Source organism: Colias croceus, chromosome 20 (assembly GCF_905220415.1).
Source record: "Colias croceus chromosome 20, ilColCroc2.1".
In the NCBI taxonomy this organism is placed as follows: Eukaryota; Metazoa; Arthropoda; class Insecta; order Lepidoptera; family Pieridae; genus Colias; species Colias croceus.
Window position 1 is genome coordinate 2475629 of NC_059556.1, and position 13908 is coordinate 2489536.

The window sequence follows — 13908 nt, forward strand, 5'->3', positions numbered from 1 at the left end:
GAAACAATTCTCAGACAAATCGGAAACTAGCCAAAAATATAAGATTGTGTGTTATTGTTTTGGCTTTAATAGCATTAATGAAGTCACCCAGTAGTTTTATCATATTACTAGATTTCCGCACGCGTCTTCACCCGCGTTTTCAAAGGAAAACCCGCATTGTTTCCGTTCCCGTGGGATTTCTGGAATAAAACCTATCCTATGTATTCGTAATCCAAGATACCCTCTATATGTGTGCTAAATTTCATTGTAATCGGTTCAGTAGAATTTGCGTGAAAGAGTAACAAACACACACCCACACACAAACTTTCGCATTTATAATATTATTAGTACTTAAATCATTACTTAATGATCTAAGTATTAGTAGGATAGGATAGGATCTTCAATACAAACGATCGTATTATTTTTTATTATAAAGATGAGTCAGATATCCGTCGATCAATCTAATCATGGACAGAGCGAGTAAGGAAACTCGGCTCGCACAAGGCCAAAGTTAGTTTGTGTTGCGTATTTGAAGTGTTGTGAAGTGTATAAGGTTCGTTATTATTTTAATAATATTTATTCCTACAATTTGTGTTGCTGTTTTGTAACTGTTTATTAATATTTAGTTTGAAGTATTAGCTACTCTATTTCGATCTATATATAAAGTTTTCGCGTCAGTGTTGTTTACAAAACTCCGATCAAACGGTTTGAACTGTTTTTTAAATTATGATTTTTTTTCTATTATGTCTGTAAGGTCTGAGCTTTAAAATTATTAATTTATATTAAACATTTGTTTGTTTTGAAACGATTATTATATGGATATATATTGTTTTTAAGAACTTGTTTACTTCTTAAAGATTTTAAAAAATACAAAATTTAATTATTTCCGAACATTTAAATCAATTCAATGATGTTATGGAACCTTTTTGATAAATCTTAAATAATAATTATTAACTTTAATATTAATTATTATTCTTTGTAATTTAATCTGCAAACTGACAGACAGACGGATAGGTACCTACCTACTTAGTTATGTTTTTTGATGACACTTATTTTTTTATGAAAAACCATGTATGAAGATTATCATGGTTGCAGGCATGGTTGTCAGCAAAATTAAACCGCATTGACCTTTTATTTCATTGGTCAAAAGGTGATTAGTTTTTGCTTAGAGTTTTTGTCTGCTGCAGACAAGTTTTTGTCATCGTTTGAAAGATGATGTAAGGATTTGAAAAAAATGGTTGCCAGCTATTAATTTTAATGCTATGCTTGAGAAGAGATATTGCTTGCCAGATATTACTTAAAAGTTGAAACATTTACATATCGGTAAAAAAACTTGAGCGATGTCAAGGGACATCCGGATGGAACGAAGTGTGAAGTTAGAGAGAGACAGATAGAGAACCACGCGCACGCCACACGGGCACACGGCTTACAACTCTAGCAAAAAGTGTCGTGACAACTTTTCGTAAGAATTTTTGTTCCGTCCCCCTTTCACAACGCGCGATAAGGAACTTCGTTCCAATTATAACAAATCTGAATTATTATTAACCATTTTTCCATGCAATCATACTCTTATACTAATTTATTGTAGTTACCATGATGCATAAGCAAGAAATTTCGCCTAAAAACGTATATTTCGAGATTTCAGGCTAATCCTATTTCAATAACAATAATTTATAAGAATACTGAACAAAAATGCCTATTTTTGGCGCCAAAATTTATAAAAATTATCTATGACATCTAAGACGTGTTCTTGTGTCATTGAGTACATTCACAATGTAAACATTAATTAATTAATTAATTTAATTCTCAATAATTATTATGAGTTTAAGATTTTATGTTATAAGTTACATATTGCTATATTATCGTATTGTACTAAGTATATTATTTCCTTAACATTGTTATTGCAATTAGTTTAAAGGGAAAATTGACTGAATAAGATAGTATTTATTGTATCAATAATTGGCTAGTTGTTTGAACCATTCATTATAATACAAACTTGTGAATAATTCACAATTCATAATTATTATGATTTATAAATAGGCATATTATAAATAGACACAAAAACATGTGTGTAGTATTTTTGTATAGTGACCATTAAATAATAGTAATCTTAATATATATAAATCTCGTGTCACAATGTTTGTCCTCAATGGACTCCTAAACCACTTAACCGATTATAATAAAATTCGCACACCATGTGCAGTTCGAAAACTTGAGAGATAGGATAGTTTAAATCTCAAATCGTTTTAGAGAAAGCGGACGAAGCCGCGGGCGGTAAGCTAGTACTATAATCTATACATATAATAAATCTGTAGAAGGGTCAATTCTGTACATTGAAAATACTGAAAAAATAAATACCAGGGGGTGTTACTGGATCGATACCAAACCCAAATATATAATTAAAAAAATTTTTGTCTGTCTGTCTGTCTGTCTGTCTGTCTGTCTGTCTGTCTGTCTGTCTGTCTGTCTGTCTGTCGTCTGTATGTTCAGGCATCACGTGAAAACTAACGGTTCGATTTCGATGAAACTTGGTATAATTATACCTTATTATCCTGGGCGTAAAATAAGATACTTTTTATCCTGGAAAAATAGGTAGAAAAAAATTAATCTTAATTTTTCAGTTTTTTTCCATAGACGTTGTTCTGTAGAACCGCGAACACACGTTGCGTATTATTATAGGCCTAGCCGTATTTGGGTCCAATGGATATTTATAAAATGTCATTGTCAGAGTTACTCAAAATGGAGAAATAAACCATCCACGCGAAGACCGACATCCGCGCGGACGGAGTCGCGGGCGGAAGCTAGTATATAATACATTCTACTAAGGGCCGATTTTTCAATCCTTGGTTAAAACTTATTCGTTGAATAACGTATTAAACTACCATTTCAAAAATGTATTCTAATTACCTGTATTTGACAGTGTACATACAGGTGACATTTTAATATTATCGTGTAATACTTTATTGGACGGATAAGTTTTAACCAAGGATTGAAAAATCGGCCCTAACAATAATAAACAAAACAAAAAATAATTGTCTAAAATCTAAATCAGTCTAGCTGTTCACGCGATGCCATGACCGAGCGAAAAAGTGTTTTTATTAAATAAACAGATTACAGTAATCCAAAATTAATAATGCACATGCAAATCTTCGCTAATTGTCGTATTTCCGAAGACACTCTAATCATTGAATCGTTAGAGCCCTAAACAACGAACTTGCATTTTACACCTTGTTCAAAAGAAATAAAAGTCATTTCATGGTCATACACAATCAAAAACAAATCGGGCGGTAGGTGACGGTAGCCTGTCAGTCAAAAAACTCAAAAATCCGTCAGTTGTCTTTAAATATTGGTGGTGACTGCACGTGTTCTCTCTGTGTGGAATTATATAGAGCTGCTATTTCGTACCCTTCTTGGTTTTGTTTTTAAAGGTGAATTGAATTAATCGATGAAATGATTTACACAGGTGATGGCAGTAGGGAAAGTGAAAATGAAGAAGAGTTCCGATGTATCTAAAATGTCAGAAATAAAGATAATCCCTGATTTTGATTGTTTTTATTTTTTTTGTAATTGTCATAATATTGAAGAATGATCAGTAGGTACTGTAAATACTTTTGAACTGAGATTTTAATGATAAGATTTACATATATGGTTTAAATATAAACCTGTGTTTGAAAACCATACTTAATCTACACTAATATTATAAAGAGGAAAACTTTGTTTGTTTGTTTGATTGTGATGAATAGGCTCATAAACTACTGGACTGATTTTAAAAATTCTTTCACCATTCGAAAGCTACATTATCCACGAGTAACATAGGCTAGGTTTTATCCCGGAAATCCCACGGGAACGGGAACTATGCGGGTTTTTCTTTGAAAACGCGGGCGAAGCCGCAGGCGGAAAGCTAGTACAATATAAATTTTGTATTATTTTAACCTTCTTTTCTTCCATCATTACACCAGCTTCAGTAAGACACTTTAAAAGTACTATAAATTTTCCAAGTAAAACAATCCAACAAAGATAATATATTCGCAATCGTGGGGTTATACTCGCCATTTACTTACAAGGAATTATCGAAACAAAATCGTTACTTACCTACAAATACATATTAATCTCTTTTAGCACAAAACATATAATTTGACTAAATTATGCATGAAGAAAATGCATTTAACCGCTCTATATAGATATCATCTTCGGACTCTCCGAGAATATGACAGTTGCCGAACAGTGACGAAGATTTCTATGCGCATTATTACTTTTGGATTACTGTACAATAATTGATAAGTTATAGCTTTACAATATATCGGTATTGTAAAATGTAGAATGTTGATACTTAGATAGAATGATCAAATTTAATTGTAACTATCGTATATCCGTCATAATTGAAATTTGAAAGTAATTTTATCCCTCGCACTAAGATCGAGAATGAATGATTTAAACTTTGAAAATTATAAAATGTGTGTCTTTTGAGATGCTAATATACTTATTAAAATAGCGAGTAGCTTAATATATTATATAACCACTATGCTATCCAAATTCAATTAATCTTCATTCAAGGAATGTAGTTACAATTTACAAAGATGCCTGCACGTTTAAAGATTCTTATACATTCTGCTCATAGTTGAGGTTTGTCCGATAAAAAGTGGTACTCAAAAGTTGAACAAGTGACTATAGACGGTACATTGATAGTAAACCGTTCAATAATGCAATACCATCTTATCACTTTATCATGTTAGTTGTTACTTATCGTGTGAAAACAGAAGGTCAGTATATCTGTAGGTACTAGATTCCATATGAGGTGTTATACTTCTTCATAGTTTATTTTATGTATTTCTTGTAGCATACACAGATACATCCAATCAAGAGGTGGCCTATAAGATTTCCCATACTAAAATTAAAGCTCTTGATTTTACGATAACCACCCGGTAGAAATTTGGTGAAGAATAATTTAAATATCTTCAATTATGTTTCTGTGAATCTGGTTTGATGGATTCAAAACTGTACTGGACTAATCTAAAAAAACTTATCCAAAAGCAAATATAACAGAGAATTTTTATCTAATTATTTCCTAGGATCTACTATTATTGGTACATATTCCGTATCACTAATACACAATAGTACTGAGGTAATAGTACTTTATTAAAATTAAAATTAAACCTAATTGATTGATATTACAATGATTTTTACCCAATAAATGAGAGATAAAAATCTATTTTAATACGGATAAATATTGGAAAAACAAATTTTATCTCTAGATTAATACAGATAAAGATATACTAAAACGTTATCTTTTATGCTGAGTTATCTGGACAAGTAATAGCACAATTTTCTGACAGTAAAATTCTTACAATGCGCAATGTGCGGCCGGCCTAAGTCTTATTCGCTTCTGGAATCGTGGCCGCCAAGCAAAGGTCAGAGCCGAAGTTCGAAGCTAGTTAATTGTAAATTAGCCTTTGAACATACCACGTGCGAACGCCAAGAGATAAATACAGTTTTGAAGGTAGACTCAGTATAAGCTTTATTGATAAACTCATAGTTTGGTGTATTTAAATTCATCTTGAAATAGGAACACATTAACGATCGCTTAGCCGCGAAAAAGCGGAAAGCTAAAAGCAGGTCCTTTAAAAAGAGCAAAAGAAAAAGACGAATAAAAGAAAAAAAGAAAAATTCAACCTCCCGTTTATTTTATTAAAAACAATGTTAATTTTAGACCATTTCTGCTGAAAATACTTGTTAATCTTTGTTATTTTTTCTTAGATGAAGTCAATATGGTTGGGGCTGGTGATCACCACGCTGATTACCTTTTGTTCTGGATACAAGATAATGGTGGTGTTCCCAATTGCATCGAGGAGCCATTCCATACTGGGAGACAGAGTAGTCTCGCTTTTAGCAAAGACTGGTCATGAGGTAAGAAAATATGGTTTTATTAATTCACTTGCTAAGATGAAGACTAACAAATGAAGATGAAGATGAAAATAGTTGCGACATAGTTATACCGTCACGTCATGAAGTACCTAAGGCGACAATTTAGGTATCTTTGAATCTTGCCAAAGAAGTTTCACTTTTGAGACGTGTGATCGGCATACACGCTCATTTTTTTGGGAAGATATAAAAGTTACCCACTCAACGGTTCGACGCCTCCTGGAGGCACTCAACGGTCAACACTCAACGGTCGGGCGCTCCAAACATCCTTACGTGGTCATTGGTTAGGCCTGTCGCGCGTACTCCCGCTCGCGGGCGCGCAATCGGCTTGTAATGAAGATTTCTCAAAAATGGCAAACACTTATAAAAAATAAAAGAATTACTCGTAATTCCAGTGAAATTTCCATTAAGACAGTATTATTTACATCGTATTTTTATTTGAAATTCAATTAAAAATAATGAGTTGAAGTTGCAAAGAAATATTTCACCATTTTCTTGTTAAAACATGTGATAATACTGATACACAAACATTTATTTGATTCAAATTTATTTTATACTTTACAATGTTGTTTTAGGATAAAATACCACATCTCATATAAAAATATTATTTATTTGAAGACAGAAAATGAAAAGACTCCCAAGACTACGACGAACTTCAAACTAACATAACGCGACAAAATTGTATTGACCTTGACCATAATTCTTCGAATATAGTTAGAATGGGATGTGTAGATTACAATTTGTATAAGTTGGACAGGGACAGGAAGAGTTTGGTGTATTTTAAAGTGGATATTTAAAACAGCTGCGTGCTTGCCTCCAGGGAGCATAGAACCATTCGAGCAGGTCAAAATAGTTGCCGCCAGGAGGCGTTGAACCGTTAAGTGGGTAAGGATGTTTTGAGCGCCCGACCGTTGAGTGGTTAAATAATTTGTAATATAGTAATAAACAATTAATTTCAGGTAACATATTTGACGCCATTCCCAAAAGGTAAAGGGCCAGCCAATGTACGAGAAATAGATTTGAGCCATAACATACAATATTTACCAGGTAAGGGCTTTTATTAGTTTTTCATTTATTTTCCTAACAGTCTGTGTATTTTATAATAAGATCATTGTAAAGTGTCTGGAAGAGAATACCAATAGTAATAAGACCGCCATTTATTTGGCGTTGACAATCTTCTATGTTAATTTTGTGTGTGTGCAAATAAAAATTATCTATTTATTTATCGAAAGTGTTGTAAAGGTCTTTGTATACTATAATTAATAAATAGCAAATTCGTTAAAAAGCCTTAGGTTGGTTGCAGAGCTTGACCGACCATCAGTGCGTACGTCAGTCGCGCTTGTCATATGTATGGAAATTCATAAATGCCCGGTTCCTATATTCAACGGATCGTCATAGTATCAAAGCTACTATCCGTTTTTCTAGAACTAACTACGAGTCGTTATTACCGTTCCACAATTTTATTTCTTGAGGTTGCTCAATTATAACCAGTAAGGAGACTAATGCTTCTACGAATAAATTAAAGGATGAATGTTGGTCTTCGTTGACCAACACATTTAATACAAAAAGTGGTCAAATACCAGGAAAACTTTTTATTTTCAGCCAAAAAATTCAAACATAATAAGGATGATGGACAAATATTATGAAGAAATAATTGAAATACTGAACACACAATAATTGAAATACTGAACACACAATAACTAATTAATTTTTGTATATTATTAAGCAATATATCTAGACATACGGTAGAAAAAGAATTTGTTAGTGCTAAATGTAAATCTTATGTAAAAAATGTATTTAATTCAGAGAGCCTATTACAGCGTTAAGGAATGTAATATAGAAGATGATAATCGATGGAGGGTTGTCGCGTAAGAATCACAGGACAGTTCTTTGGCATATATTATGTAGTTACATATTATTATGTAAAATTAAACTGTAATAAAGAAATAAAACTTTTATTCCATTTTATTATGTACTTTTATTTATTTTTTATTATTTACAATACAATGTTTAAAAAATTGATTTCTACATTGCAAACATAGACATATAATATATATATATACTAGTGGTCCGCCCCGGCTTCGCCCTTGGTACATGTTTATGTTTTCTTTCCATAATAACCATCCTCGTACTTCAAGGAATATTATAAAAAAATAATGATCGAAATCGGTCCACCCGTTCACGCGTGATGCCGTGACCAAGGGAAATAGGTCTGCCACTGATATCGATTTTGTGCCTAAAGCATAGAACCTCAGCGTCAACAGTAATTGATGTTATGGAGATACCCCATGATTCCTGAAATGACATCATAAATTAGGTATGTAATAAGGTTAGACGTGTTTGGTACAATATTAATGCCTCCATTAAACTAACCTGGCTCCTTTTATTCGTACGTCTGGATAAATTTGAAGAAGTAATTGTTCAACAGGTTCTTTATCTTTATCAAGTCGAAATCTCAATTGAAATTCGTGAGAATCCAGGGTCGCAAAAAAATCCACTCCTTCTCTATAATATATACTCTTTCACGCCCACTATCTTCTTCCGAAATTCGATATAATATTAAACACTTCTCTATCACTATCTGAACTCCACATTTCGATATTGAAGCGGAAACAATGAAATAGTAAGAATTTAACCGCCCGAAATCGACGGGTAAACAAAATGCTATACGAATAGTAACTTTGACAGCAAAATGACGTTAAAAATATTTATAGGAACGCGATAAACTGTCTTCTCCATACAATATGCTTACCGTTCGTTAATAGTAACCCTCCCATCCGTCAGTAGGAAGCCGTCGGTAAGTTGCTTGACGAGACGTTTTTTATAGGAACGATTTTCGCTTACGCTTGGTTAATTATACTACTATTCGTAACTAAAACGGATCGTTTTTCAAATATAGGAACCGGGCAAAAACCGTTCATAGCTAGACCGACCATAGGCACGCGTATTGTCATGCGCATTGCGCATTAGTGTCATAGTCAATTCAATTGTTGATGCGTATCGTCAGGACCGACGGTACGCACTGACGGTCGGTCAAGCTCTGCAACCAGCCTTAAACGGATTTCCTCTTTTTCATATAATGTTTCTTTTTTCTAGATCATGTGGGTGATATTAAGCAGTATATGAACAACGATCTTATTCCTTCGAATGTTACGTTGTTTTTTGACAGTTTGAAGAAATCATGTATCCACGCCATTGAACATAAAGAAATACAGGAGATGATGTATGATCCTAATGTGAAGTTTGATGTTATTATTATAGAATGGATCTTCCTCGACTATATTGCTGGGTAAGCTATAAATTGATATATAGATAACTAGCAAACCGGGCAAACTCCGTTATGCCACCAGAGACACCTTTTCTTTGCTATAAACCTCACGGAGCCCGAGACCTTTCCAACGAAAAACTTGCAAAACCGTGGAAATCGGTTCGAGCGTTCTGGAGTTATAGCGTCAGGAAGGAAAACCCGACTTATTTTTATATAGGTAGTAGAGATATAGCGTATAGATCGTTTATGAATGAATGAAAATTAATTTTATAACGCTTGATAGAATCTTATATATTTATGTATGTATAAATGATGCTGCGTAATGGTGCTAAAATTCTTCACTTCTGAAGTGAGAAGAGTTTATCCATACTTACATCTTATGTCTAAAAATGAAACTCGTTTCGCGTTGTCACGGCATCACGTGTGAACGGCTGATTTCGATAATTATTTTTTTATTATATTCCTTGAAGTACGAGGATGGTTCTTATGTAGAGAAAACGTTAATATGTAACACGGGCAAAGCCAAGGCTGACTGCTAGTAATATAATAAAAGCGTAAGAAAGTGCATCTGTGGGTTGAAAAATATTTTCAAAAATGACCACAAAATCAAAGAGAGCAAGCAAATTTTCGGGCACTAGCTAGCCATAAACGAAGGAAAAATAATATGGAACGATTTTTTTTATATTATTAATAATAATTATTCTGTAAGAAATATCCTTATGTATTTTTAGATTATCTGCTGTATTCGATTGCCCGTACATCTGGTTGTCATCATCAGACCCTCACCGTATGGTGTTACAACTGGCTCATGATGCTCCCAACCCAGCATATACTACCGATGCCATGTCTCCTAACATGCCACCCTTGAGTTTCTTCCAAAGAGCTCAGGAGTTATTGTTCTATGTAGGAGGAATTTTATTACAATATTTGTGAGTATTATTTCATCTATATTGTGTGATTCTGTTGATAAAAAAATTGACGAGGAATGATAGTGGTACTTACTTCAGAAAAAATGTTTCTTTGTTGTTGTTTGTTTGTTGTTGTGTTTGGGATATAATTTATAATATTTATTTTATTATTTTACCAAACTGTTTGTTTATCTGCAGTATTTTCAAAACTTCGTGAAATTTTGAACTTATCTTAACTAAAGTTAACAAAACAACACTGTTATATTAAGGGCTGATTTTTCAATCGTTGGTTAAAACTTATTCATCGAATAACGTATTAAACTACCATTTCAAAAATGTATTCTTAATTGACCGTATATGACAGTTTACAGGTGACATTTTAAAATGTTCGTGTAATACTTTATTGGACGGATAAATTTTAACCAAGGATAGAAAAATCGCCCCTAAAATAAATTATTCTTTCAGCGTGACGGATCCTATACTATACATAGAGTACGACCGATTGTTGGTACCGGCGATTAAAAAACGTGGATACCCTGTTCCACCACTAGAAGACATTATATATAATGCTTCTCTTGTTTTGAGTAATTCACACCCGTCAATGGGTAAATCTATACCTTTGCCACAGAACTTCAAACCAGTGGGAGGGTTTCATATTAATCGTGAAGTGAAACCGTTGCCAGAGGTAAGTAATATAAACTCAAGAGATTCCTATATCTTTAACTATAAAAGAATAATATAAAATAGCACATGGTTAAGTTAGTGGATGTTTTTTATACCTAAGGAGCAGGCAGTACAATTGATGGAGGTGATCTCGCCGCGAACGTTAGGCACATTGTGATTGTTTTCCTAGTCTTAGAGATATACGCGTTTTTTTTGAAGGCGTCCATATTGTAGATATTTGGATGTACCGATGATAGTAGGCTGTTCAAAAATTAAGTCGTAAATAATGTCGTGAAAAGTGCACAATTGTTGAAAACCAAGGTTGGAAAATGAACTCACAAATTTCATGGTATCTTGAATTAGAAAGATATGCCTTAATCTATAGGTATTTACAGGATTTGCAGAAATTGCTAGATGGTGCCAAACATGGTTTAATTTACTTCAGTATGGGAAGTAATTTAAAGAGTAGACTCTTGCCTGATGAATTGAAGAAAAGTCTATTGAAGATGTTTGGTGGATTGAAATATACAATTTTATGGAAATTCGAAGAGGACCTCCCAGGAACGCCTAGTAATGTTCATATCGTGAATTGGGCACCTCAACAGAGTATATTAGGTGATTATGGTATTCATGTTGAAGTTTAAGAACCATATGCTTCTTTGCATTCAATTTCTTATTACACAAGTTCGATTTTTTTATATAAATTTTTCAAACGGTTAAATTAAATCAGCATTCAGATCAACGGGTGTTCGCAGTAATTATTTGGCATAGAAATCTTTTATGAATCTATGCTAAATTATATAGTGATACAATTTAGTTTCATATAGATGTTGCAAATCGTTACGGGTCTACAACAGTTATTATTAATAGAAATTTTGATTGGAAAAACGTATTGAAAATATCTTGAATATATGCACTTATTTTTAGTAAATACTGAGCAAGCCACTACAAATCGGATAACATTAATGTGATTTTCAGAAGTTTCAGGCCAGTTGCAGAGCTTCACCGACCATCAGTACGTACGTCAGTCGCGCTTGTCATATGTATGGAAATTCATAAAACCGTCCATAGCTAGACCGACCATACGCACGCGTATTTCCATAAATGTGGCAAGCGCGACTGACGTACGCACTGATGGTCGGTGAAGCTCTGCAACCGGCCTCAAATAAACATACTTCTTCTGAAAATAGAATTGAAATGTTTTTTAATTCACAGCTCATCCAAACTGTGTCCTGTTTATAACTCATGGTGGTCAATTATCTACTACTGAGACTGTTCACTTCGGCAAGCCCATAGTAGCTATACCAGCATTTGCTGACCAACATTTAAATGCTGCAAGAGCAGTGCACCTAGGCTTTGCCAAAAAAGTTCAGTTATCATTCACCATGGCTGGTGATATTAAAAAAGCTATAGAAGAAATTTTAGGAGACCCAAAGTAAGTAGTACCTTTTTTTTATTTATTTTTTTTTTTATAGTGGGGAAATCTTCCAAAGATACCCACGGCCCCCGGGGAAGGAGCCAAGGGTTATGTCGGATTCTTACCGACTAAAACCCTACTGTGTTCCGTCGAGCCGCGCAGTTAGCCGGGGCCGCGGGTACTCTTAGAAATCGTCCACGACTCCGGAAAGTAGTAAGTAGTACCTACTGCCCTAAAAAAAACTAATAATTAATTATCAGGATAGAAATGCGTAAGTACTCCATTAAGTAGAGAGAGAGTTGAAAAAAAGGAGAAGGTTCTTAATTAGACTGTATTTTGATAGGATTGTTACGTCCAACTTGCGACTGTATGAACCGATTTTGATGATCCTTTTTAATTTGGTCTAATTCTAACTGAAGAGAAATTATGTAAAATTTTTGACAATAATACATAAAAAGTTTCGTGCTTTAACAATTATTTTACTTTTAGATACGCAGCCAGAGCGAAAGAACTATCAGTGATATACCACGACAGACCAGTGACTCCGGACAAGGAGCTTGTACATTGGGTAGAACACGTGGTGAAGACCCGTGGGGCTCCCCACTTGAGGTCACCAGCATTAGACTTGTCGTGGTACCAGAAGATATACCTAGACTTTGCTGCTTTCGTGTTAATAGTTTTAATTGTCATTGTAACCGTTGTGAAAAGGATTATATCGACCTTTAGAGGTAGTAAAGTGGTCAAGAAGAAGAGACAGTGAATTGTAAATAGTAAATAAATTGTAAATATAATTTTTTCATTTATTGTATTGTTTATTTTGATTATCACGATCATTTGAAATGTGATAAGAAAAAAATTGAACTTGAGAAGTTATTGAATGAATGACACGAAGTATGATATTATCTAAGGATATATTGTTAGTGAAGATTTAAATTATCTATACTAATATTATAAAGAGGAAAGGTTTGTATGTATGTATGGTTTTCACACATAAACTACTGGACCGATTTTGATGAAATTAGGAACAGACAATCTTTAGACCCTGAGAAAGAACATAGGCTACCTTTTATTGCGAAATATGTACCATTGGCGAAGCCGGGGCGGACCGCTAGTTATTAATATGAGAAATAAAAGAGTAATAATATATTTAAAACAATCTTTATTTCATGAAAATGTTTAATAATAATCTATAATTTACATAAATGAACATACATAAAGTAAATTAACAAAACAGACTAGTCAAATTATTGTGAGTTTACTTACAAATAAAAAAATGAATTAGATTTTTGATTGTGAAGACGTAATAATATCATCTCAGATGACCTCTAGTGTCAGTTTGAAACAGACGTGCTAGCCATGTGCAAATAATGTATTGTTTGATTCTTATCCTCCTTTTAACAAACTCAAAAAATAATAGTTACTAGATAACAAACTCCATAAACTTTTGCCCCTATTACTTAAATGTGGCAACAAAATACATCCTCCATACATTTTGCGATTTATTACCTACAGGCACTACTAAGAGATTACTATAAAACTCTATTACTGAATTATGTAAAATCTCTCCACTTACAGAGTAAATAAATAAATATTTCGGGATTATTTTCACACACGGCACGATCTGATCCCACACTAAGCTTTCGCTTGTGTTATGGAAACCAGATGGCTGATAAACATACATATATGTATAATATAATTTTAAATAAATACTTATATAGATAATTAACAGACACAGACCTAGACACAGAGCAAAC

At 33.3% G+C, this 13908-nt stretch overlaps 1 protein-coding gene across 2 annotated transcripts; it reads left to right on the plus strand.

Annotated features, from left to right (window-relative positions):
- The first annotated feature begins 469 nt into the window (after nt 1-469).
- On the plus strand, nt 470-12957 carry LOC123700714 (UDP-glycosyltransferase UGT5-like). Of its 2 annotated transcripts, none has more exons than XM_045648027.1 (9): nt 470-532; nt 5734-5883; nt 6858-6945; nt 8995-9187; nt 9898-10095; nt 10540-10759; nt 11133-11352; nt 11953-12172; nt 12644-12957. In XM_045648027.1, the coding sequence occupies exons 2-9, from the start codon at nt 5734-5736 to the stop codon at nt 12912-12914; spliced, it is 1560 nt and encodes a 519-aa protein (XP_045503983.1). In that variant the 5' UTR covers nt 470-532; the 3' UTR covers nt 12915-12957. The 2 variants fall into 2 exon arrangements, with proteins under 2 accessions (XP_045503983.1, XP_045503982.1); XM_045648026.1 differs by lacking the exon at nt 470-532 and adding an exon at nt 545-684.
- Nucleotides 12958-13908: the final 951 nt, after the last annotated feature.

Excerpts from the sequence above, each read along its gene's own strand:
- LOC123700714 (XM_045648027.1), top strand. The coding sequence starts at position 5,734 with ATGAAGTCAATATGGTTGGGGCTGGTGATCACCACGCTGATTACCTTT. Across the intron at positions 10,096-10,539 it reads GGAATTTTATTACAATATTT|CGTGACGGATCCTATACTAT; the intron begins GTGAGTATTATT and ends TTATTCTTTCAG. Across the intron at positions 12,173-12,643 it reads GAAATTTTAGGAGACCCAAA|ATACGCAGCCAGAGCGAAAG; the intron begins GTAAGTAGTACC and ends TTTTACTTTTAG.